This window comes from Leptonotus elevatus, chromosome 11 (assembly GCF_054856555.1).
Source record: "Leptonotus elevatus isolate MCC_2025b chromosome 11, RoL_Lele_1.0, whole genome shotgun sequence".
In the NCBI taxonomy this organism is placed as follows: domain Eukaryota; kingdom Metazoa; phylum Chordata; class Actinopteri; order Syngnathiformes; family Syngnathidae; genus Leptonotus; species Leptonotus elevatus.
This window is the reverse complement of record NC_141249.1, coordinates 18,181,166-18,205,894: the sequence shown is the minus strand read 5'-3', so window position 1 is coordinate 18,205,894 and position 24,729 is coordinate 18,181,166. Positions and strand designations below refer to the sequence as shown.

General features: G+C 43.0%; 2 protein-coding genes across 5 annotated transcripts; one reads left to right on the top strand and one right to left on the bottom strand.

Moving 5' to 3' along the window:
- The first annotated feature begins 340 nt into the window (after window positions 1–340).
- Window positions 341–17,230, top strand: cracd (capping protein inhibiting regulator of actin dynamics). 4 transcript variants are annotated; one of them, XM_086088860.1, is made up of 11 exons: window positions 382–497; window positions 6,471–6,592; window positions 10,085–10,259; window positions 10,608–10,743; window positions 10,823–10,978; window positions 11,052–11,264; window positions 11,340–13,437; window positions 13,756–13,946; window positions 14,188–14,362; window positions 14,963–15,119; window positions 15,886–17,230. In XM_086088860.1, the coding sequence occupies exons 2-11, from the start codon at window positions 6,532–6,534 to the stop codon at window positions 15,902–15,904; spliced, it is 3,381 nt and encodes a 1,126-aa protein (XP_085944986.1). In that variant the 5' UTR covers window positions 382–497; window positions 6,471–6,531; the 3' UTR covers window positions 15,905–17,230. The 4 variants fall into 4 exon arrangements, with proteins under 4 accessions (XP_085944989.1, XP_085944988.1, XP_085944986.1 ...); XM_086088862.1 differs by lacking the exon at window positions 6,471–6,592 and having other exon boundaries at window positions 353–497; XM_086088861.1 differs by having other exon boundaries at window positions 14,963–17,230.
- On the bottom strand, window positions 16,809–24,729 carry aasdh (aminoadipate-semialdehyde dehydrogenase). The gene is made up of 13 exons (XM_086088864.1): window positions 24,385–24,729; window positions 24,170–24,290; window positions 23,698–23,951; window positions 22,271–22,463; window positions 21,805–22,150; window positions 21,563–21,735; window positions 20,483–20,717; window positions 20,305–20,417; window positions 18,830–19,364; window positions 18,596–18,759; window positions 18,396–18,521; window positions 18,183–18,320; window positions 16,809–17,813 (listed from the first exon to the last, which is right to left on the bottom strand). Exons 1-13 carry the CDS (start codon window positions 24,636–24,638, stop codon window positions 17,439–17,441), a joined length of 3,027 nt encoding a protein of 1,008 aa, XP_085944990.1. The 5' UTR covers window positions 24,639–24,729; the 3' UTR covers window positions 16,809–17,438.

Sequence of the window (24,729 nt, the reverse complement as noted above, 5' to 3'; positions counted from 1 at the left end):
CCTCTGATTGGTTGATCAGAGCAAAACTTGCTCCGGACAACTTCAACGAGCGAAACACATACGTGTAGAGCGATCTGCACACTGCAACATATTTATTATTTTGTTTATATTTTTTTGTGTACGTGTCAATTAAGGCTACTGATTTTAAACTGCTCCTGCTTTTTTATTTTTAAATAAGTATTGATAGATTCTATTGTTTCGTCATGGTTTAGGTGGCATTCACATGTAATTTAGCCTGTCATTAGGTGCATGTTTACATACACTTTCATACACACACTTAACCCCCTCCATCCCTCTTTCTTCCTCCCTCGTGTGCACAACACACCCTCCTCCTCCCCTTTCCTCCTCCTCCTCTTCCTCCTCCAGGCGCGTGCAGCTGTGCGTGTGCGTGCTTCTCGCTGTCTGGTACGCGCATCATCATCATCATCATCATCATCCTCCTCGGCGGCAACAAAAGCGTCGAAGACAGAACAGGAAGGAACCGCCACGCGATCGCCGTGAGTCTTGTCGCGTTCTAACCGTCGCGTGACGACCTTGTCACCGCATTCCCGCACCTCCTTCCATCCATCCATCCATCCATCCATCCTCCCATCCTGACGCGGGCGCGCGCAACGTGCGTCAAAGCGTGGAATTTGGACGCGCGAACGCCCTTGTGCGCGGGCCTAATTGCCGAACGGCTTTGTGCGCGGGTGTGTTGTATGAACGTGTGTTTCGCTAAAGCATCCAGACGGCCATTTAAATGCAAATAATAACTATAAACACGTTTGTTCTGTTTTTGCAAACCACGCGTGGTTCGTAGCCACAAATCTGCCAATTAAACGCTTTACCTATTGATCCACGCCTTTTTTTTTCTTCTTCTTCTTTTGTGGCGTGTTTGTCAAGAGACAATGCATCGTTTTGGAGATGTGGAGGTTTGGAAGGCCGATGGTTGCAACCCCCCCCCCCCCCCTCACTCCCCCCTTTCTACTACACCCACCCACCCTGCTAAAAATGGAATCACGCATTTTGATTTTATTGAGTGTTTCATTAATAATCAACGCAGCATTGCTGTCATGTGGTGGCAGGATGACATGATGACATGCTCCTTGTTGGATTTATAGAGGTCTCGTATCGCTCACAGTCATGATCAAGTTATGCAAAACCGAGCACGGATTGTTATGCTACGAAGCAGGTGTGTGTGTGTGGGGGGGGGGGGGGGGGGGTATTGCAGCCGTCTGCACGATGCAGGTTGATAGAGTCCTGCAGGTACAGATGCCTGAACACAAGGAGGACGACTAAACGGGCTAGCGTTTTGTCAGGCTTTTGTGTCATTTTAAAAAACAAATGCAGTTGAACTCTTGTTTTTGTGGTGAATTCTTCAAAATAGTTGATGTAATGATCCACTCACAATAGTCCATTGAATAGACAAATAGGCCTAAGTAAGTTTTGTGTTGTCTACCGTATACGTCTAAAATACTTCTGATTGAGGCTTATTTGTGTGAATTTCCTAGTTGAGGTTCTGGAATTTGCCTAATAGGACAGCTTCAAACCAAAATGGCTGACTTCCTGTTTAGTTTCAGGCATGAAACTCCAAATCCAAAGAAGGGTCTTTAATTGAGACTTTTTCATAGTAGCCTATTGTAAGGTGGCCGATTTGTGTCGGATACCTTTGGATAATTTGGACAAAATCTCTAGTAAGTGTTCATCAGCGTACAAACCCTTGTCCAAAATGGTTGCTTCTACCCAAAATGGTCCACTTCCTGTTCAGTTTCAGGCATGAACTTTGACACCACGCTCCACCCATATTACATGACATTGACATTGAAGTAAGTTTGGTAGTTGCAGCAGTACGTGCACATCAAAATACGAGGCCTAGAATTGGCCTAAAATGGCAGCTTCAAAACAAAATGGCTAACTTCCACTTCAATTTCAGGCGTAGGTTCTTTCAATGGGATACATGCGTCTGCAAAAATGGATCAGTTCAGGGATGTTGAAACCCCCCAAAAAGATATTTAATTTGTCAGAAGAATTTCAATAAACTAAACACCATCATTCATATGCAACTTATTAAGCTTCCCCCAAAAACCTCATACTATTTAACACGAACAAATCTATCCAAATGTTTGTTTCGTGACAATCCTCAAAGTTTTGTTTTCTATTATGTTAAAATTGGAGACAGCTGTGTCACATGAATGAATGCTCGACAAAAGCAAAGCATTCCATTATGTGGTGGAAAATAACATTTAGTTCAAGGATATCGTCAACATGATTTACAGGCAGCACGGATCCAACGGAGTGAAAAAAAGTGAACTCACTTTGCTTTAGATGCCTTTCAAAGCCGTTAGTTGTTGCTGTGATGAGACGCACTGGATTGTGGGAAATTGATCTTAATTGCATTGCAAGTATCTCATGGTAACCCCCGAGCTCTGATCCCGGTTGTCATAGTGACAAAAGCTTTACAGTACTGTAAATACCACACCTCAAATAAATGCCTCCTAATTTTCCTCAGGCCTGGGTTTGTTGAAAAGTAAATTAAGCACAATGCTAACTGTAACCATGTTGGCCAGCTTGTGTCCGATATATTTCTAAAAACGAGCAAACACCTCACATCAAATAAATGCCACCAATATATTTTATAGATATATTTTGAAACATAAACACCTCACCTCAGCATCTCCTATTTAGGCCCGTGAAGAAATTGATTTAAAATCTAATTGAATGCAATACTGATTATAACCATGTTGATCACCTTGGCTCCAATATCTTAAAAAAAATAAATGCCTCACCTCGAATAAATGTCACCTATTGTCCCCCAAGCACAAGTTTGGTTGAAAATTTAGTTAAGCGCAATAACTATGTTGCTCGTCTTGTGTCCTATATCTTTAAATAAATAAATAAACACCTCGCCTCAAATAAACACCTCCTATTTACCCCATGATAAAAGATTGATTAAAAAATTACTCAAGCACAATACTGACTGACCTTCTTGTGTTCAATAGATATTTATATATAAAATAAACACCTCAACTCAAATAAACAGCTCCTAATTTGATGTCACAGCAAGTTTTTATTTTTTTATTTAGTGAACCACAACCATGTTAGTCATGTTAACTCAGATATGTATTTTTTTTTAAAAAGAAGCCAAAATGTCTAAAATTTTACCCCCAGGACAAGATTGGTTGAAAATGTAGTACAATGCAGGTCATCTTTTCTGATGTAGTTAAAGAAATAAACACCTTACCTCAAATTAAAAAAAAAACTATTTGCCCCTTGGGACAAGATCGGTTGAAAATTTAGTTTAGTATAATACGGTAACCATGTTGGCCATCTTGTTTCTGATGTCTTTTGAAAAATAAATACCCCACCTCAAATAAATGCCTCCTATTTTTTTCCCTGGCAACAATGTTGGTTGAAGCTATATGTGTATATATATATATATATATATATATATATATATATATATATTTAACTCATTCACTGCCATTGACGCCTAAAAACGTCAAAACAATTATTTGAACTATTTCTTTTAGTTTAACATTTTTTTCCCACTTTTGTTAACAAGAGTATGAAAACCTAGAATTTTTTTTAATAAACTTTATTTTTGACAAAAAGAAAAGAAAAGGTTATTAAAAATTAGGGGCGTCATCATACGACTTCACTAGTTAACTCACGATTTGTCACACATTTTTTATCTCTTCTAAATGTACTATAATTATTTTCCTAGGTTTACATACTCTTGTTAACAAAAGTGGAAAACAAGTTTTAAACTAATATGAATAGTTCAAATTTTTTACATCTATAGCCGTTAATGGCAGTGAATGAGGTACAATAATGAAAATTCATTTTTAACTCATTCACTGCCATTGACGTCAAAAATTAATTTTAATTATTTCTATTAGTATGAAAACCTAGAATTTTTTTTATTGTACATTTAGAACAGATATAACATTTGTGATTAACTATTGAAGTCATGTGATTAATAACAATAAAAAAAATGTAATCGCCTGATGCCCCTAATTAAAAAAAGAAAAGATTATTAAAAATTAGGGGCGTCAGACGATTAGAATTTTTTATTGTAATTAATCGCATGACTTCAATAGTTAACTCATGATTAATCACAAATTTGTTCTAAATGTACAATAAAAAATCTAGGTTTTCATACTCTTGTTAACAAAAGTGGGAAAAAAATGTGAAACTAATAGAACGAGTTAAATATAATTTTTGACGTCTATAGCCGTCAATGGCAGTGAATGAGTTAAAAATAGTCACAATATGAGAGAAATCATACTTGCGCTTCCAGATGTGCAAATGGCTAATTGCGGCGCGCACATCATCAAACGGCATCCTCACGCACACGTGCAAACGTGCCCTTGTGTCCGACGACGTACACAACCGGCGGCTTTGTGTGCGTCGTCGTCCCATGCGAGGGATGAATGGCCTTCTGTTCTGCCGCAATGTGCCTTTCCAGCTGCCAGACAAAGTGTCACTTTGTGCCTCCTTCGCACACAGCAGCGCTATCGGAACACACACACACACACGCACACACACACACAAATAGATCAGCTGACCAGCTACAATGTGAGACTATGAAGTTGTGAGTACTGTACAGTGGACGACACACACACACACACACACACACACACACACACACACACACACACACACACACACACACACACACACACACACACACACACACACACACACACACGCACACACATGACCGAGCAAACGTCACTGCCTGTGATACCTGACTCCAGGTGATGCCCTAGTTGCACAGTGACAGCAAACAGGTGGAATACTCCGCAGATAGCCTTGCACACAGAGCTGGACGGTAAGAAGGCCTTTTTATATATACACACACACGCACACGCACACAAAAAGACACACACGTCAAGATCCTCAAGATCTCCTTTCGCATCTTCTCCTGTCTGCGTTTGTTTATCATTTGTTTCGTAATGTGTGTTTTGTGCATCCGGGGGCTGTTGCCTTTCCGTGCCACACTTCAACGCTCCACTTAACCGCCGAGTGGAAAATCTCATGTCATGCGATATGCGGCGACACGCTGTCCAAAAAAATCGACGACGTTGTTTGCTACTTGAACATGGAGGATGTTTGTGACATTTGGATGCCATAATAACCCCCCCCCCCCCCGGGGGAAAAAAACTGACCGTAAAGAAAAAAGCCTCCCTTGTTGTTTGCTCTTCTTTTAATGTAGCCACGATGCATGAATATTTGAAAAATAATTTCTCATTATTGTTAGTATGGTGCCTTGAAGACACTAAATTGTCCAGAATCCAAAAGTCACAACAAGTTCATTAACATTCAATCACCGAGCACACGTATAGGAACTGCTGTCAACCACAGCTCATGCCAATAGACTCACACACGGCGCGTCACGCGCCATGTCGACAAGCTCCGCCTCTTAAAGACATACCTCTGTACGTTACAGTATGTAGAGTGGTTTCTACACTTTAAAGCACTTGCGTCAAAAATGGAACGGTTCACTACTTGGGTTAATTTGATCCAATCTTTCTGGGTTGTTTTGTAAGGAACCAAAAAATGGGGTTGCTTTAATATGTGACCCAGTTTGTTGTTTTATACAAATGACCACATTTTTTGGGTTGTTTTATACTAAACTAACCAATTTTGAGGGGGCATGTTTTGTCCAAAATGATCAAATTTTTGGGGTTGATTTAATAAGTGACCCAATATTAGGTGATGTTTTATACAAACGACCCAATTTTTGGGGGTTGTTTTATAAAAATGACTACATTTTGGTGGTTCGTTTTACACAAATGAGCAGATTTCTGGGGTTGTTTCGTACAAAACTACCAATGTTTTGTTTGTTTGTTTGTTTGTTTGTTTTGTATAAATGACAACATTTTGGGGTTGTAACAATCCACATTTTTGAGGGGGTTATCATTACAAAATGACCCGGCTTTTAGGGTTATTTTACACAAATGACACTTATGGGATTGTTTCGTACAAAACGACCAAATTTTTTGTTCAAAAGTTAGTAGTGGATCAGTTCATTTATTTATTTATTTATTTATTTATTTATTTATTTATTTATTTGTGCTTGCATTTTTTTCTGTTTTTATATATGTTTACAATGTGTTTTAAACAGCTAAGCGTATATATACATATATATTTTATTTTAATTTAATTTAAATTTTTTATTTGTATTTATTTTTTTAAAGGTTTTTATATGGTTTCTCTATATGTCGTGGCCTTTCAACAAATGCAAGTGTGTCTGACTCCGGAATGTGTACCCCTTTTGATGAATGCGGTTTAACTGTACCATTAGAAAATACAGCAGCTGGTGGCGTTCTTATTATTTAGCTTTTGCTGCCCCCCCCCCCTCCTCCATGCCACCTCCCCATGCCACCCTCATGTTCCATGTGACCCGTGATACTAACGAAAGCAAACCTGCTGTTTTTGTGTCTCTTGTGACCGTTTCCTCCCCCCCCCCCCCCCCGACCCCCAAGCCGCCATCGCCGAGGCCTTCGAGGCGTCCGTGGGTCTCAAAGTTTGCAAACGGGCCCGTCCATGTTCCCTAAGGTTTTACTGCAGTGGTGCGCTGCGCTGTCGAGCTGCGCGGCCCAAATAGGTAAATCGGCCATTTCCGTCTGGCAAAAGGCGTCACGCTGCTTTTTGGGCTGCCGGACGATGCGCCGGGGTCTCGCTTTGCCACGCTTTTGCGCATGGCCGCTAACTGCTGCGCTCTCACATCTCATCGCCAGCTAACGATTTGCCACATGGGAGGCTATTTTGTTTGTTGCCTTTTTTCGTTGAGTCGTTTTGTTAACGCTGTATTCCAAATTGGAATTCGGTATTCCCCTCCACTCTATATGGCTTTTTTTCCCCAAGCATTTTTTTCCCCCACAGGCATCATGTGCGATGCATCCCCTGATGAATATCCGCGATATAGAGAGACCATATAAAAAGCATTTCCACTTCGTAAAATACACTTATGAAAACAAACGTTCTTTCTTTTGCCTTCCTTCCTTTCAGAAATTCTTGTTTCCTTCCTTTCTTCTTGTGTTCCTTCCTTTTACCTTCACTTTCACACCTTGTATCTCCTTCCAATATTCCTACCCTCCCTCCTCCCTTCCTTTGGTCCTTTCATACTTCCTTGCTACTTTCTTTCCATGCAACCTTCATTCCTACCTTCCAGCCGTCCTTCCTTCTTTCCTCTCAGGCAATCCTTGCCTTCTTCCTCCCTTCTCCTTTCCTTCCTTCCTTCCTTCCTTCCTACCTTTCTCCATTTCTTCTTTTTATACATCCTTGTTTCATTTCTTCCTTCTTTCCTCTCAAGCAATCCTTGCATCCTTCCTTCCAACCACCCATCCTTCCTACCCTTTCTCCACCTTCCTCCCTTCCTTCCTTCCTACCTTCCTCCATTTCTTCTTTTTATACATCCTTGTTTCCTTTCTTCCTGTGTACCTTCCTTCCTTCTTTCCTCTCAAGCAATCCTTGCATCCTTCCTTCCAACCACCCTTCCTTCTTACCGTTCCTCCATCTCCCTCCCTTCTCCTTCCTTCCTTTCATTCTGTCCTTGTTCTCTTCCTTTAATCCAACCTTCTTACCATTTATCCTTCCTTTCATGTCATCATCATATTATTCTTTCATCGCTCAGTCCTTCCTTCTTTCCTTCCTTCCTTCCTCCCTCCCTCCCTCCATCCTTTCCTTCCAAGCCATCTGTTTTGTCTTCCTTCCATCCAGCCTTCCTAACTCTATTCCAAACTTCCTCCATTTCTTCTTTTCACACATACTTTCTGTTTCCTTTTTAATTCCTTTCAGAATTTAAAAAGTGTGAACTGTGCCTATACTTTTGGCCCAGCTGCCTGTAGTGACATACACTCACATTTCTTATTGGAAAAACTACCCACCACTGTCCACACCCTTAATCGAAGCCTTCCCCATCTGCAGTTGAGTAAATTCCCACGCTTCCTTTGTGTCGCCGCAGCCGAGGTGCGCTGCGGTAACGACCATGGCGACGGGCGCCACGGAAACCGAGCCCGGCATGTTTTTAGAGCAATCTAAAGGCACAGGTAAAAAAAAGATCCAAACCTCTTAAAGGGGCAGTGTTGTTGTTTTTTCGTGCCTGTGTCTCTTTAAGAGTTGCATGGTGTGCTTTGAGTGATGCAAGAGCTTGACTTTTGATGCTTATGGTGCTTTTGAATCGAGATGGGGACATTTTGGTAAAAGAGAAAGCGTCCCCGCTAGTTTGCCGCCGGCCTCCTTTGGGCTAGCTTAGCCTTCACCTGATTGGATGTCCATCTGGTGTGAGGAACCAGCAGGAGGCTCCGGGGGGCTCGAACACAGTGAGCGCGCCGGCACGCAGGAAGAGCGGCTGGTCCTTTCTTGTTTCACGCATGAGTGTGTGAGAGCGCCCTCAGCGGTGCATTAAGGTTTTTGTTTCGTGGGTCAGAAAAAGAGAGAGAGAGAGAGAGAGAGAGAGAGAGAGAGAGAGAGAGAGAGAGAGAGAGAGAGAGAGAGAGAGAGAGAGAGAGAGAGAGAGAGAGAGGCAGAAGTAGAAGGGGTATCATTCTTCCACGTCATGTGCCAGTGTATGTTTTGTTATTGTTAATCATTTTTGTGGGATTAGGTTGTTAGTAGTGGCCCAACCCCCAAGAAGTGGATGTGCTGACAATACACTCTTAAACCTGCTGGGTTAAAAGTAACCCAAATTGTGTAAAATAGCTAACCCAGCACTGAGTCTTAAAAGAGACACAGCCAATGATGGGTCATTTATACCCATCGCATTGGGTTGAGGTTTTGACCCGGCACGTTGGGTCAAGATTTTGATCCAACAAGGAGTAAAAAATGATCCCATACTGACAAGGTAAAGCGACCAAGAAATTGGGTTACCAAATTATCAATATAGCTATTACTAAGAAGAAGAAGCAACCCCGTAAGGGCTCACCGTATCAAATAGTTCGGCACCTGCGGATTTGCATATTCATAGATTAAAAAATATATATATAAATATTTTTTCATATTTTGTATTTTTTTCTGATTTTTTTCCGGGGTATTTTCCCCCCATTACCCCTTTTTTTCATGGATAACGTGTATTGAATGTTTATTAGTTTTTTAAAGTATCATTTGGCTTTGAAAAAAAAAATCCCCTAAAAAAAAATCCCCTCCTTCAAGATTTCTTTACTGATTACTCAAATTTTCACAAAAAAACAAAAATCATACATTATTCTCTCCAACACATTTCATGACCGATTCCATTCCAACAAAATTTTCCAAAATAAAATGGCCAAATATTATTATTGTAATTTATTTTTTAAACAGAATTCCCTCCTTTAATATTTCTTGGCCGACAACTATTGTAACTTAAAACTGTTGGGCTTTATCTAGTTCTCAATGTATTTATTTATTTTTAACTTCTTTAAAAAAAAAAAAAACATGCATGTTAGAAATGTTTTTCAGTGCACAGATGTGTGAAGTGAAGCACTTTCATTGTGAATGTGAATTAAACAAACCAAGCAAAGCACGTTTCATATAAAAAAACAACAACTTTATTAACTTATTAATGAGTCCGTTTGACCCGCAACAAAGCAGGTAGGTTAAAGATGATGTCACTCCACAATCTTGTGTCCCTCCATGTTTACAATGGCCATGGTTTAATATGTACCAAGATTAAGGCTAACGAGAGTACTTACTTTCTAACCTGAGGGAGGAAATCCTTTACACTTGAGCACTATCAAAGGCGTCCATAAAATGATGATTTCATGACTTATTAACATATTTTATGATAGCAGCTTTCCTCTCAAATGACGGCGATACGATGATATCGTTGAGTTATACGGGAAGTGCCACTGGTTTACCATGATATTTGAGTCGTGCTATATTCGCAGCTTTGCTTGCCCTGTTTTTCTGCATGGGGGGTTTCTCCCCCCACATTTTGGTTCTTAACAAGAGTCAACTCGCTGTCTCTATCTGCTGTCATTCATCTGTCAATCATTCAAAGCCACACGTTCTCAAAAACCCCGCCTCCACTTCTCATGATCTTGCCAGAGGTATAAAAAATTATTATACAGTGCCATTATCACGTGACCCCCCCCCCCCCCCCCCTCTTTCCCGCCGGCAGAGAAGCGGAGGCGGCAGGGCAAGTTCCAGCCCTTCAGACGTCTCTTTGGGAAGAAGAAGCAGAAGCGAGAGGCCCAGGGGGGCTTTAATGGAGCGCAGCTGAAGGCCAGTTTCTCCACCGGGGAGGTGTGCAATGGAGTTGTGTCCGACGACGAGAACGCCAGTCAAAGTCTAAGGTATGGTAGCCATTAATTATTTCCTGAAAATTATGGGGCATTAACGAGCTGCCTTTTGTGTAATCAGTCAGCAAAAAGGATGATAAGGTTTAGGGAAATCATGCAAAGATTTCATATTGTTAGTTTAGTTCTTTGTTCAGACTTTAGAGGACTCTGAGACTCTGTCCCAGATGCACTTGTTATTGTAGTGTGTATATGTACTAGCGTGATGGATAAGAAACATTTTGACCTGGGTTTTGTTCTATATGTTCATGTGTACGTCTGTTTGCCAACCAAAAATACATTTGAATGCAAAAAAAAAAAAGACTGCAGAGTGTACAGACGACACTATGGTCTCTGCGTCCGCAGGGAGCTGAATCCCATCGGATCTCGAGCCCTCTCGCACGACAGCATCTTCATCCCGGAGTCTTCGTCGGCCACGCAGGCCGGCCTGGATCTCGCCATGTCCCAGGAAAACGTCTCGGACAAAGTGAAAAATTTGCAGGTCAGGTCCAAGCACAGAATGTTTTGCGAAATGTACTCCATTTTGCTTTACTCAAAACGTTATCATGTTAATCGCACAGAAGCAGATCGCACAGACTATCAAGTTCGGCCAGAGGCCCCCTTCTCTGAGAAGAAGCGAAGGGGATGAGGGAAGTTCCGATGAGGAGGAGGCGCCGCAGAGTCCTCTGAGGGTGACGGCGCAGGTTGAAATGGAGCCTGAAAAAGCTGAACCAACGGTAATGCTGACAAAACTTCCGTTTTGCACAGTTGGGTAATGCAGTTGTAAATAGTACATTTATCGTTGTCCAGGTCCAAGCGGTTCCGCAACCGAGATCGCACGGCACCCCTGTGAAGTCCCCCAGATCCAAAAGAGTCCTCCCACCTGGCGGTACCATCGAGTCAGTCAACCTGGACGCTGTTCCGCAGTCAGCATCTCTTCTGGACAACACGGCAGCCAAGCATAAACTGTCGGTCAAACCCAAGAATCAGAGGGTTTCACGCAAGCATCTGCGGTTCACGCAGGTGTGGAAACATAATTTTACACGAAGGGTTCTCAAATTTTTGGGGTCCTAACTAATCCTACTTACACGTCCCCAGGACCTCCAGGAAGTATGCATCCCTGGTGTGGTGCAGGAAGACCTGCAAGTGGCAGGCGTCTCCGCAGAGCACCGCCGCAGATCGTCCACGGAAGAGTCCCTGGAAGCCTTCAAGAAGCAGAGAGTAGAAGAAGAACGACTGGAAGCGAAGAGGAAGAAGGAGCTGGAGGACGAGGAGAGAAGACAGCGAGCAGAACAACTGAGGATTGAAGAAGAAGTGCTCTGTCGGAAGCAGCGCGAAGAGAAGGAAGACGAAGAGAGGAGGTTGCGCGAGGAAGAGAGGAGAAGGATGAGGAGCGAAGAGGAGAGGAGGCACCGAGAGGACAAGGAGCGCAAGGAGGAGGAGGCAATGAGGCTGAGGGCAGAGCAAAGAAGAAAGGAGGAAGAAGAGGCAAGGAGGCAGCAAGAGCACGAGGCTCAGAGACTGCGATTGGAGGAAGAGGAGAGCAAGAAGAGGAAGAAGAAGGAAGCAGAGAAGCAGAAATTGAGAGAGATCCAAAAGAAACGCAAACTGGAGTCAGAGGAACAGCTGAAGAAAATGGCGGAAGACGAGGCGGACGGAAACTCGGATCCTCAGGAGAGGAACAGGAGAGCTGAGGAGCTTCGTTGGAGGGAAATGGAGGAGCGGCAGCGGCCGTTCTCCTTCCAAGTTTCCTCCGGAGAAAACGAAATCCTCTTCCCGAAGGTGAACTTGTCGCCCGTTACGGCAACCTCCACCATCCACCGAGCCACCGTCGAAACCAAGTCCTCATCGGAAGTACCGGACTCCCCTAGCCGTCAGACTTCACCGTACGTCCCCCACACCGCCATCCTGGTGACTGGCGCGCAGCTGTGTGGCACCGCCGTCAATCTGGACCAGATCAGGGACACCGCCTGCAAGTCCCTCCTTGGTCTCGGTGAGGACCGGAAGGCCCAGGGAACGCCGCCCGCCAAGACCAAGACGTCCCCGGACCGCAATTCGGCAAAGACGAAATCCCTCACTGAGGCCACTGAGACGGACCCGGCTGGGGCAGCAGTCCTGGCTGAGTGGGCCAACATCAGGTCCAAGATATTTAAAGGTGTGGAGGAGGGCAGCGAGTACCCAGACCCCAGCAAGAGCCAACCTCAAGCCAGCCTTGAAGACCAGCATGAGCTTACCCACACGCACCTGAGGAAGACCATGTCCGCCAGCACCAAGTTCTCCATCACGCCTGCCAAGAAGAAATTTGGAGATTCAAAAAGGAATTCGGAGTGCTCCAGTTGCAGCATGTCAGATGATAAAATGGGAGAGGATGCCGCATCGTCCGAGGCGCCTACTTCCGCCTCGCCGGCCACAAGCCGTAAAGCTCAAAACAGGATGAATAAGAATGTCCGCATTGCAGAAAGATCGGCGGATGAGTGCGTTTTTGCCAAAGACCTCCCGTCTTTCCTCGTTCCCAGCCCTGGAGCCAAGGCTGAAGGGCCCGAGTGGAAGGGTCGCGATCGTAGCGTGTCGGCAGAGCCCGAAAGCAGGGTGGAGCCCGGGGAACCGAGTTGGGACGGCGAGAAGCCGTCGCCGTTTGGCATCAAACTGAGGAGGACCAACTACTCGCTCCGTTTCCACAGCGAGCAGTCCCTGGAGAAACGGAAGAAGCGCTACAGCGCCGGAGATAGCTTCGACGGCGTCCCCTCACCCCTGACCCCCATCGAGCTGGACTCCGACGCCTCTCCGGTCTTTTCCGACCGATCCAGTCCGGCGTCACCTCAGAGAGAAGCCAAGTACTCCCTCGCCTCGGCCTCCCCTGTGATGCCGCGGAAAGGCTCGGGCAAATCCCCCAGCCCCACGCCGCGATGCGATGGGGACCACGTCCCCTCCAAGCCGTCGCTCTACCGCAGACCCCATGCCTCGCCCAAACCCACCGAAGGAGTTCCCACCCCTCCTCCATCGCCGTTGCCTATAGTGAGCCACAGCGAGACCGAGGATTCAACCGGCCAGAGTCATCCCACGGCGGTGGCCCAACTGCAGCGGAGCAACCAAGCCCAAGGGGACGAAGAACCCAAGGAAAAGAGATCTTTCTTCCCGTCCATCAACATTCCCTGGAGGGAGAAAGCGGACAGGAAGACGGAGCTCATCAAGAGAGGTCAGAGTCACCAAGTCCACATAGGTCCTGCAAATGTATGGCCTACAGAGAAGGTCCTTAATTTGTGGTGGAATTCTTGCCCAAAAAGTTTTTCTCTTCATAGTCAATGCATTCACTGCCATTGATGGCTCCAAACGTTAAAGATCACCTCGCAGTGAATGAGTTCATCATTCATTTCATGAATTGTATTTGGACTATTCTCATAAAGTTCCGAAATGTCTTACCATAATATATACCCCATTGGGAAAAAAAAAAAAAACATGAAACAGATAGATGATCCTCGATCCAAGTTGATGTTTCCCTCGTCGTCCCCTGCAGAGAAACCGTCGCTTCAGAGCAGGCACTCCCTGGACAGCGCCAAGGTTCATGAGAAGGAGGCGGGCCCTTTGTGGATCACGCTGGCGCTGCAGAAGCAGAAAGGATTCCGGGATCAGCAGCAGAACCGCGAGGAGCGCCGCAGCCAACGGGAGGCCAAGCTGGCCGAGAAGCAATCCCGGGAGCGAGACAGCGTGAGTTGAATCCACGACTCATGTACGAGGCTAAAAATAACAAACTACCAAATAGCGTTCAAAAAGTCCAGACGCTCTCATGCCGGACTCCAGATTCTGATGTCACTTACTAGGCCACGCCTCTTAAAGGCATTCATCACATGAATACTACATTACATATTAAATTACACTTTATAAAATCGTTTTATTTATTTTTTGTACTGAACATTCAATCCTCATCCATCCACACTTTGGTCCACAGGTGGGCTTAGCGATGACAATTAGTCCCACGGAGAGCCGAGGAGGAATCGGGAGCGTCAGTCCGGGTTCGAAACCTCAGACTCCGAACGAACCTAAGAGACCAGACAGCCTGCTGGGGCGGTTTGAGAGGCGAGAGCAGCTGAAGAAAGCCAACACGCTGCCCAGCTCTGTCACTGGTAGGCACACTTTACTGTACAGATTCTTGTGTAATAATAAGATTCTTGGTAAGTTTTTTTTTATCCCCAACTTATTTCATTATCATCTGTGGAGGTTTTCAAATGTAGTGTAATAAAAGTAATCAGATACTTTTAGAAATTTAGTATAACAGGTACTCACAGACATTTATTCCTTATCCTCTGCAAGGAGCTGAAACACCTTTACTATACAGCTGTCCATGTAGGGTATATTTGTCTTTCTGTCCTGTACTGCCCCCAGGTGGCCATTGTGGGCAGCGGCAAAATGCCCATTTAGTAGATGCAAAGTGTGACAAAAACTTTTTAATTGTGTCATTATTGTATGTTTTTATCAGGTATAATATTTAGGAGTAGTAATTACATTTTCTTTGTTTGAGTTAGTTTTAGCTAGCGTATGCTAATGCACACATGAATATAAACACAATGGCATTCGACTTTTTTATATTATTTGTCTTATTTTACACCAGTTCAGTATTTAGTTATTTATTTAGTAGTTATTTTTAGACTTAAAATAATAAATCAAATGTGACCAGTTTTGCAATAGTGACTAACTATTCTTTTTCTTTTATTTTGTTTTGCTAGTGGAAATCGCCGACTCCACGCCGTCGCCCCCTGCTGTCAAGGAGGTGTCCAAGCGCTTCCCGGCGACGGACTCGCAGCAGATGTCCACCGAGCCCGCCTGGCTGGCGCTGGCCAAGCGAAAGGCCAAAGCCTGGAGTGACTGTCCTCAGATCATCAAGTAACAACCTCACCATCAACCACCCCATACACCCTTCTTTCTACTCACTACAGCGGTCCCCAACTACCAGGCCGTGGACCGGTACCGCTCCGTGGCGTATTCGGCAGCCAACAAAAAATATTTCGTTAGACTCGGAAAACAGATTTACATATGCTTGATATGGTTGTAAAAAAAGTTAGCGCAGAAGCTAGCGAAATGAGTAATTGTTGTGAGACAGAAGAAGAAGCTTTCAAGAAAAACAAAGATGTCAGCCGTCCCAACTAGCGCTGTCGCTACATAATGAATTTCTTGTTTCAATTTTTATCAAGCGAGGTTTTCTGCAAATTATAATTACGGGGTAGACAAGATACAAGTAAGAGCCCACGAGCTGAAGACTGGACCCGCTCCTGAAGAGAAACAAGTGCATAGCTAACCGCTAATTAAATGTAGCGTAGTGGCTAGATTTTTCAAAAAGGTCTGGAACAAACTAATGATAAACAACAACTTACTAGGTCACATAACAAATTCCACTTGTAAGTCAATGTATCACTTTATGTCATCGTCCAAATCTGGCTTCCGGTCTATGGTGCTAAAAAAAAAAGAAAAAAAAGTTGGGGACCGCTGCACTCTGCTACTACACACACGCACACCAGCTCTGCATGGAGAGACCACACTACTGCACAACTCCCTTCGTACTTGGCTGCATTCAAATATACAAATATTCTAATATGTAAAGGTTGCAAGCATGCGGCTAACACACAATTCCACATTTTTATTCCTATTGTAGCCAATCACTGGGATTGTAAATACTCAAAGGCCTCCAATGACGAGGTGAAGCTCGCCAGTGTGAAGACGTCACTGAGGGTCTCTAAAGGGCTAGCAGTGTTATTTCCACTGTGTCCGTGACGGAATGGTGGGGATTCGTGGGGGTACGCCCCCCTGCGCTCGGCTTCCGGTCACTTCCTGCTTGCTGTACAATGTAGATCAGGGGTGGGCAAAATATGATTCTCGGGTCATGTTCTTGAATCCGGCCGATTCTGTCTGTTGTTTGTTTTATTTTATTGGTAATATTTGTTGCATTGAGCCATTCGCCCGTCATTGCATAATTAAAATGTATTTTATTTTACATTGTTAAGTTGCGTAATAATTGTTGCATTGATTTAGCCAGCTCCCAATTTGCAAAATTTACAGTAAATTATACAATAAAATATTTGTAATTTTTCATAACTATTATTTAATAATTAAACGAACAATATTTCATGTAAAATGTTTTAATATAACAAATAAACAGTAATTAATTAAAATAAATAAAGGGTTTTACATATTATTCATTTCTTAGCCTCAAATTAATTGGAATGTAGTTCTCATTAAATAATTTGCTAATGGATATTTTTTCTAAATAATACAATAAAAATATAATTTTTTGTGTTAAATTGGCAAATTCATTATAATTAAATATTAACTAATACAATAAAAAACGCTTATTTATTATTTAATTTAAATTACATAATTTAATACAAAATACTGTAAATAAAATGAATTCCCAAAAATTATTTTACTTGTTTTGTTCTTTTTAAACAAATTTACAAGAGACCTGGACCATTCTTGTCATTAAATCATTTTTATTTCATTAAATAATTGGTTGATTAATTATTGTTAAATAATAAACAACACTGTACATTTAAAAAGAGGATTTTAAAGACAATGCGTAAATCAATATTAAATGAATTCAAATTATTTGCCTTTTTTTTTTTATCTGTCTCAATCCGGCTGTTTTAAAAATCAAACGTGACCATTGAGTACAGAAATGTGCCCACCCCTGATGTAGATCCTGCCATCATCGTCATCGTCATCATCATCATCATCATCATCATCACTTCCTCCTCCTCGTCTCCCAGGTCAATGTTCTTCCTGCCGTGATCATGTGCAACATATGTACTGTATGTAAAACAGAGCCTTCTGTTTCTAACCTTGCTGGTGTACGCAGTGTTATGTGTAACAAAATGAAAAGAAAAAAAAAGATGTTTGGTATCATTTGCACTTTTTTTGGGAGGTCCCACAAAAACCTATGAAGGGAATTCTTAAATGAAAAAAATGTTATGAAGAATTTAAATAAATATGTCTGAATTGAATGGCTGCTTGTTTGTTGACAATTGGAAGCTAACACGGATTAATACTAGTTTCTGCATCCAACAACACTGCAGCTCTGAGAAATGGGAAATTTCACATTTTCACACTTGATAAGAGGTCATTTTTCCTTTAATATATTGTTTTCGCATCTGATCTTGTACATTAACAGACAATGAGATTCATTTATTTTTTTAAGTGCATAAATGATGGCTAAACGGCCATTTGTAAACAATACACATAATCATTCCGACACCCGACCACCAAGGACCGTCCACACACCACCGGGGAGGAGAAAAGTTCCCCAGGGAGCATCCGCGAGCACAACACGCGTCCATCCCGAGCGTCCAGGATGTAGACGGTGCCGTCGGTGGAGGCCACGCCCACCAGCTCCCCTCGCATCCCGCCGTCGAAGGCGGAGGGGCTGGCGAACACTTTGCCAGCCGTCCGGAACGTCCAAAGCGGGGAGCCGTCGCCGGCGTTCAAGCAGTACAGGTGGCCGTCGTGAGAGCCGCACAGGAGCCTCTGGAGGTCGGAGGTCACGCACGGCGACGAGAAGACGGCGCCGTCTGTCTGGAACTGCCAAAGCTGATACAAAAAAAACAAAAAAAAAATCCTTCACAAAAATCCCCCACTAAAATCTTTAATTAAAATGTAATTTGTTTTAATTTATTTTAATAAATTATATAATATATATTTTTAAATATTATATTCTATAATTTACATTTTTTTATATTTTGTTTAGTTTGTTTTAATATTTTATTAAATATATTTCATGTCATTTGTACATATTAATTTTATTCTATAATTTATTTTAAAAATATTTTGTAATATATTTACAATATCTAATAATGTATCATATACTTTGTACACACACTATATTTTTACCAAATAGATGCAAAAATTAGCATGCTAACTTGATGCTAAAATCGCATATTTACTGTCTAGTTTCCTCACCAGTATGCCATCGTGGCTGAAGCAGAGGATATTTCCGTCCACGGAGCCGATAGCCACGCGGCCGCCGGCGCCGCCGCACTTTGGCGAGGAGAAGAAAGGGACGTTCCTGCTGTGCGACCACAAGACGTCGCCGCATTCCTGACGCCACAGAAAAGTCACAGTCACATTTTTTGGGAGTATGCGATGCTAAAATGAGGCCGTTTTGAAACTTACGGGGTGTAGACATAGCAGCTTGCCACCTAGCGTGGCCACGTACAGTTGGCGGTGGGCGGCGTCCAGGTAGGGTGAGGAGAAGACGGCCCCGCCCCCGCAATGACGCCTCCAAACACAACATTGACTCTGAAAGACAAATTGATACAGCTGTTGCTTACCCTATTTGGTAGCCTTCATTTGGTCACATGACCCCGACTCACCTGGAGGTCGATGGCGTACACAAACCCATCATGTGAGCCCACCATCATCTGGCCCGTGAGAGGATCGGCGGCGGGTCGGCTTTTCACGGCGTCGCCCGTTTCAAAGACCCAGTGAGTCTCCCCGGAGTTGGCGCTCAGCACGTACACGCCGCCGTCGTAGCAACCTGAGCGGCAACAACATGTCGTCATGACGATTGGTGTCAAGAAGCGGCGGTGAAAATGATGAAAACCGACCGACAACCACGTAGCGTCCGCAAGGGGACGCGGCGGCAGACGCCTCGATGCGTCCCCCGAGGACTCGCTCCCACAGCAGGCGTCCGCTGTCCAAGTCCAGAGCCTGCATCCTGTGCGAGTGCGAGCCGATGAACACGCTGGTTCCGACGCCATCTTCCCGCACCAGAAGCACCGGCGAGGCGTCCACGCATCTGCCCGTGTCCGAAGACCAGCGCTCGCTGAGAACCAGCACGCTTTTCTCGTCTTGCTTCCTCACCTCTCCTTCTGGTTTTAAGACTTTCAAAGGTCGCTTCTTGTCGCCGCCACCTGTAGGCGCTTCGGCGGCAATGCGCTCTCTTTTCCTTGGCGCGACGAGGACACGCAGGACGTCAGCGAAGGTCCCGTCGAGGAGCGCCTCCAAAAGACGAGGCGAACTGACTCCGGTGGCGGCCAGGACGTCCTCGCAGAGTCGAAGCGCCTTCAGGGAGTCTCCGCCACAGAACAGGAAATGGGAGCTCTCGTCCAAAGTGGCGTTCTCGTCGAGACCAAGGGTGTCCTGTTGACGGGTACGAAGAAATTCAAATGTTTCCAAAAAGACTCAGATTGACGGTTGACGGTGGCAATCTGATCTTTTAAAGACCCCAAACTTTATCTATACAGGCTTAAAATATTCCTCGTTTGCTTGGTGCCCTTAGTCTCCTCTTGGATAAATAATACAATTGCCAAGAAATACATTTAGGAGACGTTAGCTTATCTTGGACACTGCAGTATCCGTACCCCATAGTCTCCACTCTGCTACAGGGGTCCGTTTTCTTGTTGTCCTTAGTCTCCTCTTGAATAAATAAATACACAAGACCCAGCTTCTTCTTCGTTATTTGTTGTTAGCGTGTCTCATTCCGACTGATTAGACCATAGCGTCTGTTGCATTTTCTTGTGGCCCTTAGTCTCCTCTTGGATAAAATTGCCAATAAATAAATTTAGGAGACGTTATCTTATCCTGGACACTGTAGTATCCGTATCTCACATAGTCTCCACTCTATTGCAAGGGTCCGTTTTCTTGGTGCCCTCAATCTCCTCTTGGATAAATAAATACAGGACCCAGCTTGTCCTCTGTTATTTTTTGTTAGCGAGTCTCATTCTGACTGATTAGACCGTAGTCCGTCCGCAACCGTCTATTGCATTTTTTTTGTGGCCCTTAGTCTCCTCTTGGATAGAATTGCCAAGAAAAGAGTACAGGAGACCCTCTAATTTGTGTGATTTAGGCATAACCCGAACTAGGGATTGGTAAATACAGATGCCAGGTATCAATACTCATCAGTATTGTAGTACTCAAAGATGGAACGTGTATTGTATCTGTCTGGAAAAAAAAAGTGGTATCGGACATTCCTATTCTGAAGTCTCCACTCTGCTGCTGTCTCCTCTTTGATAAAATTGCCAGAAAGGAAATACGGGAAGCTCTTGTTGGCAACTCAACTATAAGAGGACATTTGTCATACCTGCCATAAAGTTTGCAGCGTTTTCTTGAGTTGAGAGACATCGTTATGCGACTGACTGACGTCCAAACGTTGACTCTGATAAACTTTCACCAATGCCCGCATGTCCACTTTGCCTGCACATGAGAAGCAATGAACATTCTAGACATACCTCATAAATTCGTTTCTGGTCCATGCTCACCATGAGGGGTCAAAGGTAAGGCCGGGACCTGCAGCAGCGCGTCTGGAATGGCGTAGGAGGGCAGCAGCGGAGTCAGCTGCTTCAGGAGGCGCCTGCTCAGGTCGGAGGAGGAGGAGGACGCAGACCCGCCGTCTTCGGAACCCGCGGCTGAGGCAGTGACGACAAAGGCGATCAGTCGGCCGCCTTCGTGCAGACACGCGGCGCAGGAATCAACATCAGGTAAAGTCGAGAGCAGCTGAAATAATAAGTAAATAATAGTTAAATCTACATACATGACTGTAAGATGAATATTTATAGTAATGAATTTCCATTTGAAAAAAAAATATTTGTAAAAACATATTTTTTTTTTAATATAAAATAATGTAATGAAATGTATTAAAACATTTTAAAATACACAATTATAATTAAATATATATATATATATATATGAGAATCTGTTATTATCATCAAAAAATCTTAATTCAATCAAAATGTTAAAAACAATGCGTGTAATAAATGACTTGCATATAAAAAATAATGTATACTGAATATTATTGTAATTAATTACTATACTTCTTTCTATTTTTATTTACAATTTGGGGGGGAAACATTTAATTAACTACAATAATTTTTAATATACAATAGAATAACTGACTAATTAAAATGTTATTAAATAATGCCAAATTATTTTATCATAAATTATAAAATAACTCAAATAACACAAATAACTAAATACATTTCAACTAAATTAAAGTACCTCTCATAAGTTTTGTTAAATTTAAAAAAAAACAATTTAAAACTGAAAAATAAACTCAAACATACAAATATAAATTAAAGATGTATTATGAATTATAAGAAAATACTTTTTGTGACACAATTATACACAGTATATTAATAAAAAAATAATCATACATATAAAAAAATGACCAAAATAATTACATTAATTTAGATTACATTTGAATGCTTGATAAAATGTTACATATTTCATCAAAAATAATTTCTAGCATTGTTATCTTTGTAAAGGGAGAACTTCTGGATTGAGCACTTGGATAGGATCTCATTTAATTTCATCCAAAAGACGTTTGGGAAAAAAATGTTTACCTGCTGCAGGTGGTCCAGGTTGACGCGTTTGCCGTGGCGCTTGACGCTTCTGTCCTTCCGGCCGCGATAGTACATGTGCCCTCCATTCACATCCGCCCAGTCTCCCGTGGCCCTCATCGTCCCGGGCACCGGTGAGTCCTCGTGGTCCAGGAGGCACACCCTCTCGTCACCGCCTGCTCACGGGCCGCAATTTCAACGACGCTTGATTTGCTTTCATCAAGTTTTGTTGGACAGCAACTCACCTATGAACACCTCTCCTTCTCCTTCCGTCACCACTTCACCATCTCGGCCCCTCACCTCCACTCTGGTCCCCATCAGGGGACTCCCCAGAGGCACGGCGGAGGAGGCGGAGCTTTTGGACCCTTGCTCGGGCGGGATCTTGTAGCAGGTGGCCCAGCAGGACACCTCTGTGACGCCGTAAAGGTTGAACACCGCCGTGGCGTTGTCCTCGTGGCGCCAGGCGTTCAGCGCGGACGCCGACGGGCACGCCTCGCCGCCCAGGGCTAGCGCACGCAGCGGCGAGCCGCGCGACAGCACTTCCTGTCGGAGGAGACGCGGGCCGAAGCGAGACAGCAGCGTGGGTGTGACCTGTGGAAGGAAACAAATGAAAGTGATGTTCTTTTTTTTTGCTTCTTCTTCACGTAATCCTCAAATGTGACAAGAACTGAGAAAACCAAGCGGCATTGAAGGCATCAGAGTGGGAAGGACCTGCATGATGGTCGTCTTGTGGCGGTGGAAGAGAAGCTGGCACAGCCGTTTGGGAATCTTCTTGAGCACGGCGGGAACGACGAGGAGCTGAGCCCCGGATGACAACGCCAGGAAAATGTCCACCACTGACGGGTCGAAGGTCAGCGGCGAGGCCAGGAAGACCACGTCGGTCGAACTCACCTCAAACAAACGCCTGACGAGAAACACACGGTGACTGACATCACTTGTCTTTATTATAGACTGAAGTTGGAATAAAGGACACATTTGAAACATAAATTGAATTACATTTTAATTGAATTACGTTTATTCTTAATTATTCATTTTTAACTACAACAAAGACATATAAATAATGCATGAAATATGTTTGGTGTGAAAGAAACAATTATTTTAAATTCTGTTTTTATACCTTCATAACACCAAAGTTTTATTTAAATATTATTTTTATGTAGATTAAAATTGTGCATTTTTCATATTCTATATTATAATTCAAATTCAAATTTATGTATTCATATTTTCAATTAACATTTTCATTACGTTTATAATACATGATTCCACTATTATTACTTCTAATTTGTTATACATTTTATTAGATTGTGATAATGAATGTATTTTAGGATAAAACTTTTTAATAAACATGCTGAAATAGAAAAAGGGTACTAATCACTTTTCATTTATTTTGCAATAATTTTTCAAAGCCGATTAACATTTCTTTTATTACGTGTTTTGACTACATTTTACTTTATTTCTTCATATAGGCTAAATGAAGTTAATTAACTAAAACGTGGCTAAAAATGAACTAGCGACCCAAATACAAATTAATTTAATTGAACTACTTTTAATTAACATTTTAGAATAAAACAGCATTGCCCGATTTAATTGAAATTATTGGTCAATTTAAACAATTTCATGTTAAGCATCAAATAAACATTAAAAAAAAGTTCTAATGTATAAATTAAATGAAACTATATTAAATGTAATCTATTTAAAATTAAATTAATTTATTTTACCTTTTATTTTCCATCCATTATGTTGTTGTGTTGTAATACTGAAACCAACACAAGCAGTCAAGTTTCTAGCTCTCCGTAAAAAAAAGTAATTAATTACATAAATTAAAATGAGCATGTATTTATTTTCCAGCAACTGTGGAAACAAATTTTTTAACTATAGGGCTCGAACGATATGGATTTCCGGTATTGGAATTATTGACTGATTAATTAAAAAACTAACAAATCTTCTTTCTTTTTTTAACTGACCTTTCTGGGGGGTTGTTGAATGTCATGGCCTCATCTTTGTCTTTTGTTGTTATATTTAATGTACACATTTGAAAAACGGCGAAAATGGCAGATTTGAGCCCATTTTAAACGCGCTAAGAAATTTCATCGACCGATTAATCAGCTGTTGCCCAATTTCCGCATGTCCTTGCTGACCTCAGGTGTAGGATGTTGGGAAGTATGCAGTTGTGCGGCACCCGCACAATCTTGGGCTGGCCCGTTGTTCCAGATGTGTGCAGCATGTAGGCCAAACTTCCTCCTGGTTCTAGGCGGGATGGCAGCGGTTCCGGTTTTTGCTCGCCTTGCTTGTCGTCCCTCACCGGCTCGACCCGAATCAGAGTGAGTTTGAACTTCGGCAACACGGCGCACACTTCAACGCTCACGTGCTGGGCGAGGGCTGCCTTGAATCTCTTTTTTTGGGAAAGGAAAGTCAAGTCTGATTATTTTTGGAAAAGCACAAACCAACATACAGTTGTAGTTGACTTATGAGTCAACTTATGATATGAGTGGCGACTCAAATTTCGAATCACAGCCAAACTACTTAGCGCCACAATAAATGTCTTACTTTGTTTGAAGGCTGCATTAATTTAAAGTAAATCAACCCCGTAATCAGAAAAACTTCGTGAACCTGCAGGAGGTCGCTCTTCACAGCACAGAACCTGAGGCGACACATGCTCATGACCCGGGAGGAGACAAGCCCTGGAGCTCCTGGATCAAGTGGCACATAGGCTGCAGGTGTCTGCAAGATCCTGCTCCAATTAAAAAGAACAACAAAAAGTAGGGCATCGTTTTAAATGAACATTGCACCCTTCTGCAATGTTAGCGCATGTTTAATGAGCTCACCCAAGGATCCACACCGGTATGAAGAGATCGTCGCTACAGTACAGTCCTATTGCGCCGTTGTTGTGCTCGCAGTGCTGCTGCAAGCGCTGGCAGAGTTCGCAGGAAAGTTCGAGTAGGTCCTTGTAGAAAAGTGACACCGGACCGTCCGACGAGGACCCGCCGTCAAACGTCACCGCCACCCGCTGGGAGTAAGCCGATGCAGCGGTAGCTACGAGCCCCTGCAGAGTTCCGCTTGACTCCATGCTACCACGCATCACAATAATAACTTATTACATATATTTTCATATTTGTTTAATGACGAACATGGAATCACGAATCAACATCGTTTGGGTCCGCCGCCGCGGT

Excerpts from the sequence above, each read along its gene's own strand:
- cracd (XM_086088860.1), top strand. The coding sequence starts at position 6,532 with ATGTTCCCTAAGGTTTTACTGCAGTGGTGCGCTGCGCTGTCGAGCTGC. Across the intron at positions 11,265-11,339 it reads AGCATCTGCGGTTCACGCAG|GACCTCCAGGAAGTATGCAT; the intron begins GTGTGGAAACAT and ends ACACGTCCCCAG. Across the intron at positions 14,363-14,962 it reads GCTGCCCAGCTCTGTCACTG|TGGAAATCGCCGACTCCACG; the intron begins GTAGGCACACTT and ends TTGTTTTGCTAG.
- aasdh (XM_086088864.1), bottom strand. The coding sequence starts at position 24,638 with ATGCGTGGTAGCATGGAGTCAAGCGGAACTCTGCAGGGGCTCGTAGCT. Across the intron at positions 24,291-24,384 it reads ATACCGGTGTGGATCCTTGG|GATCTTGCAGACACCTGCAG; the intron begins GTGAGCTCATTA and ends TAATTGGAGCAG. Across the intron at positions 18,522-18,595 it reads TGTACGCCATCGACCTCCAG|AGTCAATGTTGTGTTTGGAG; the intron begins GTGAGTCGGGGT and ends TTTGTCTTTCAG.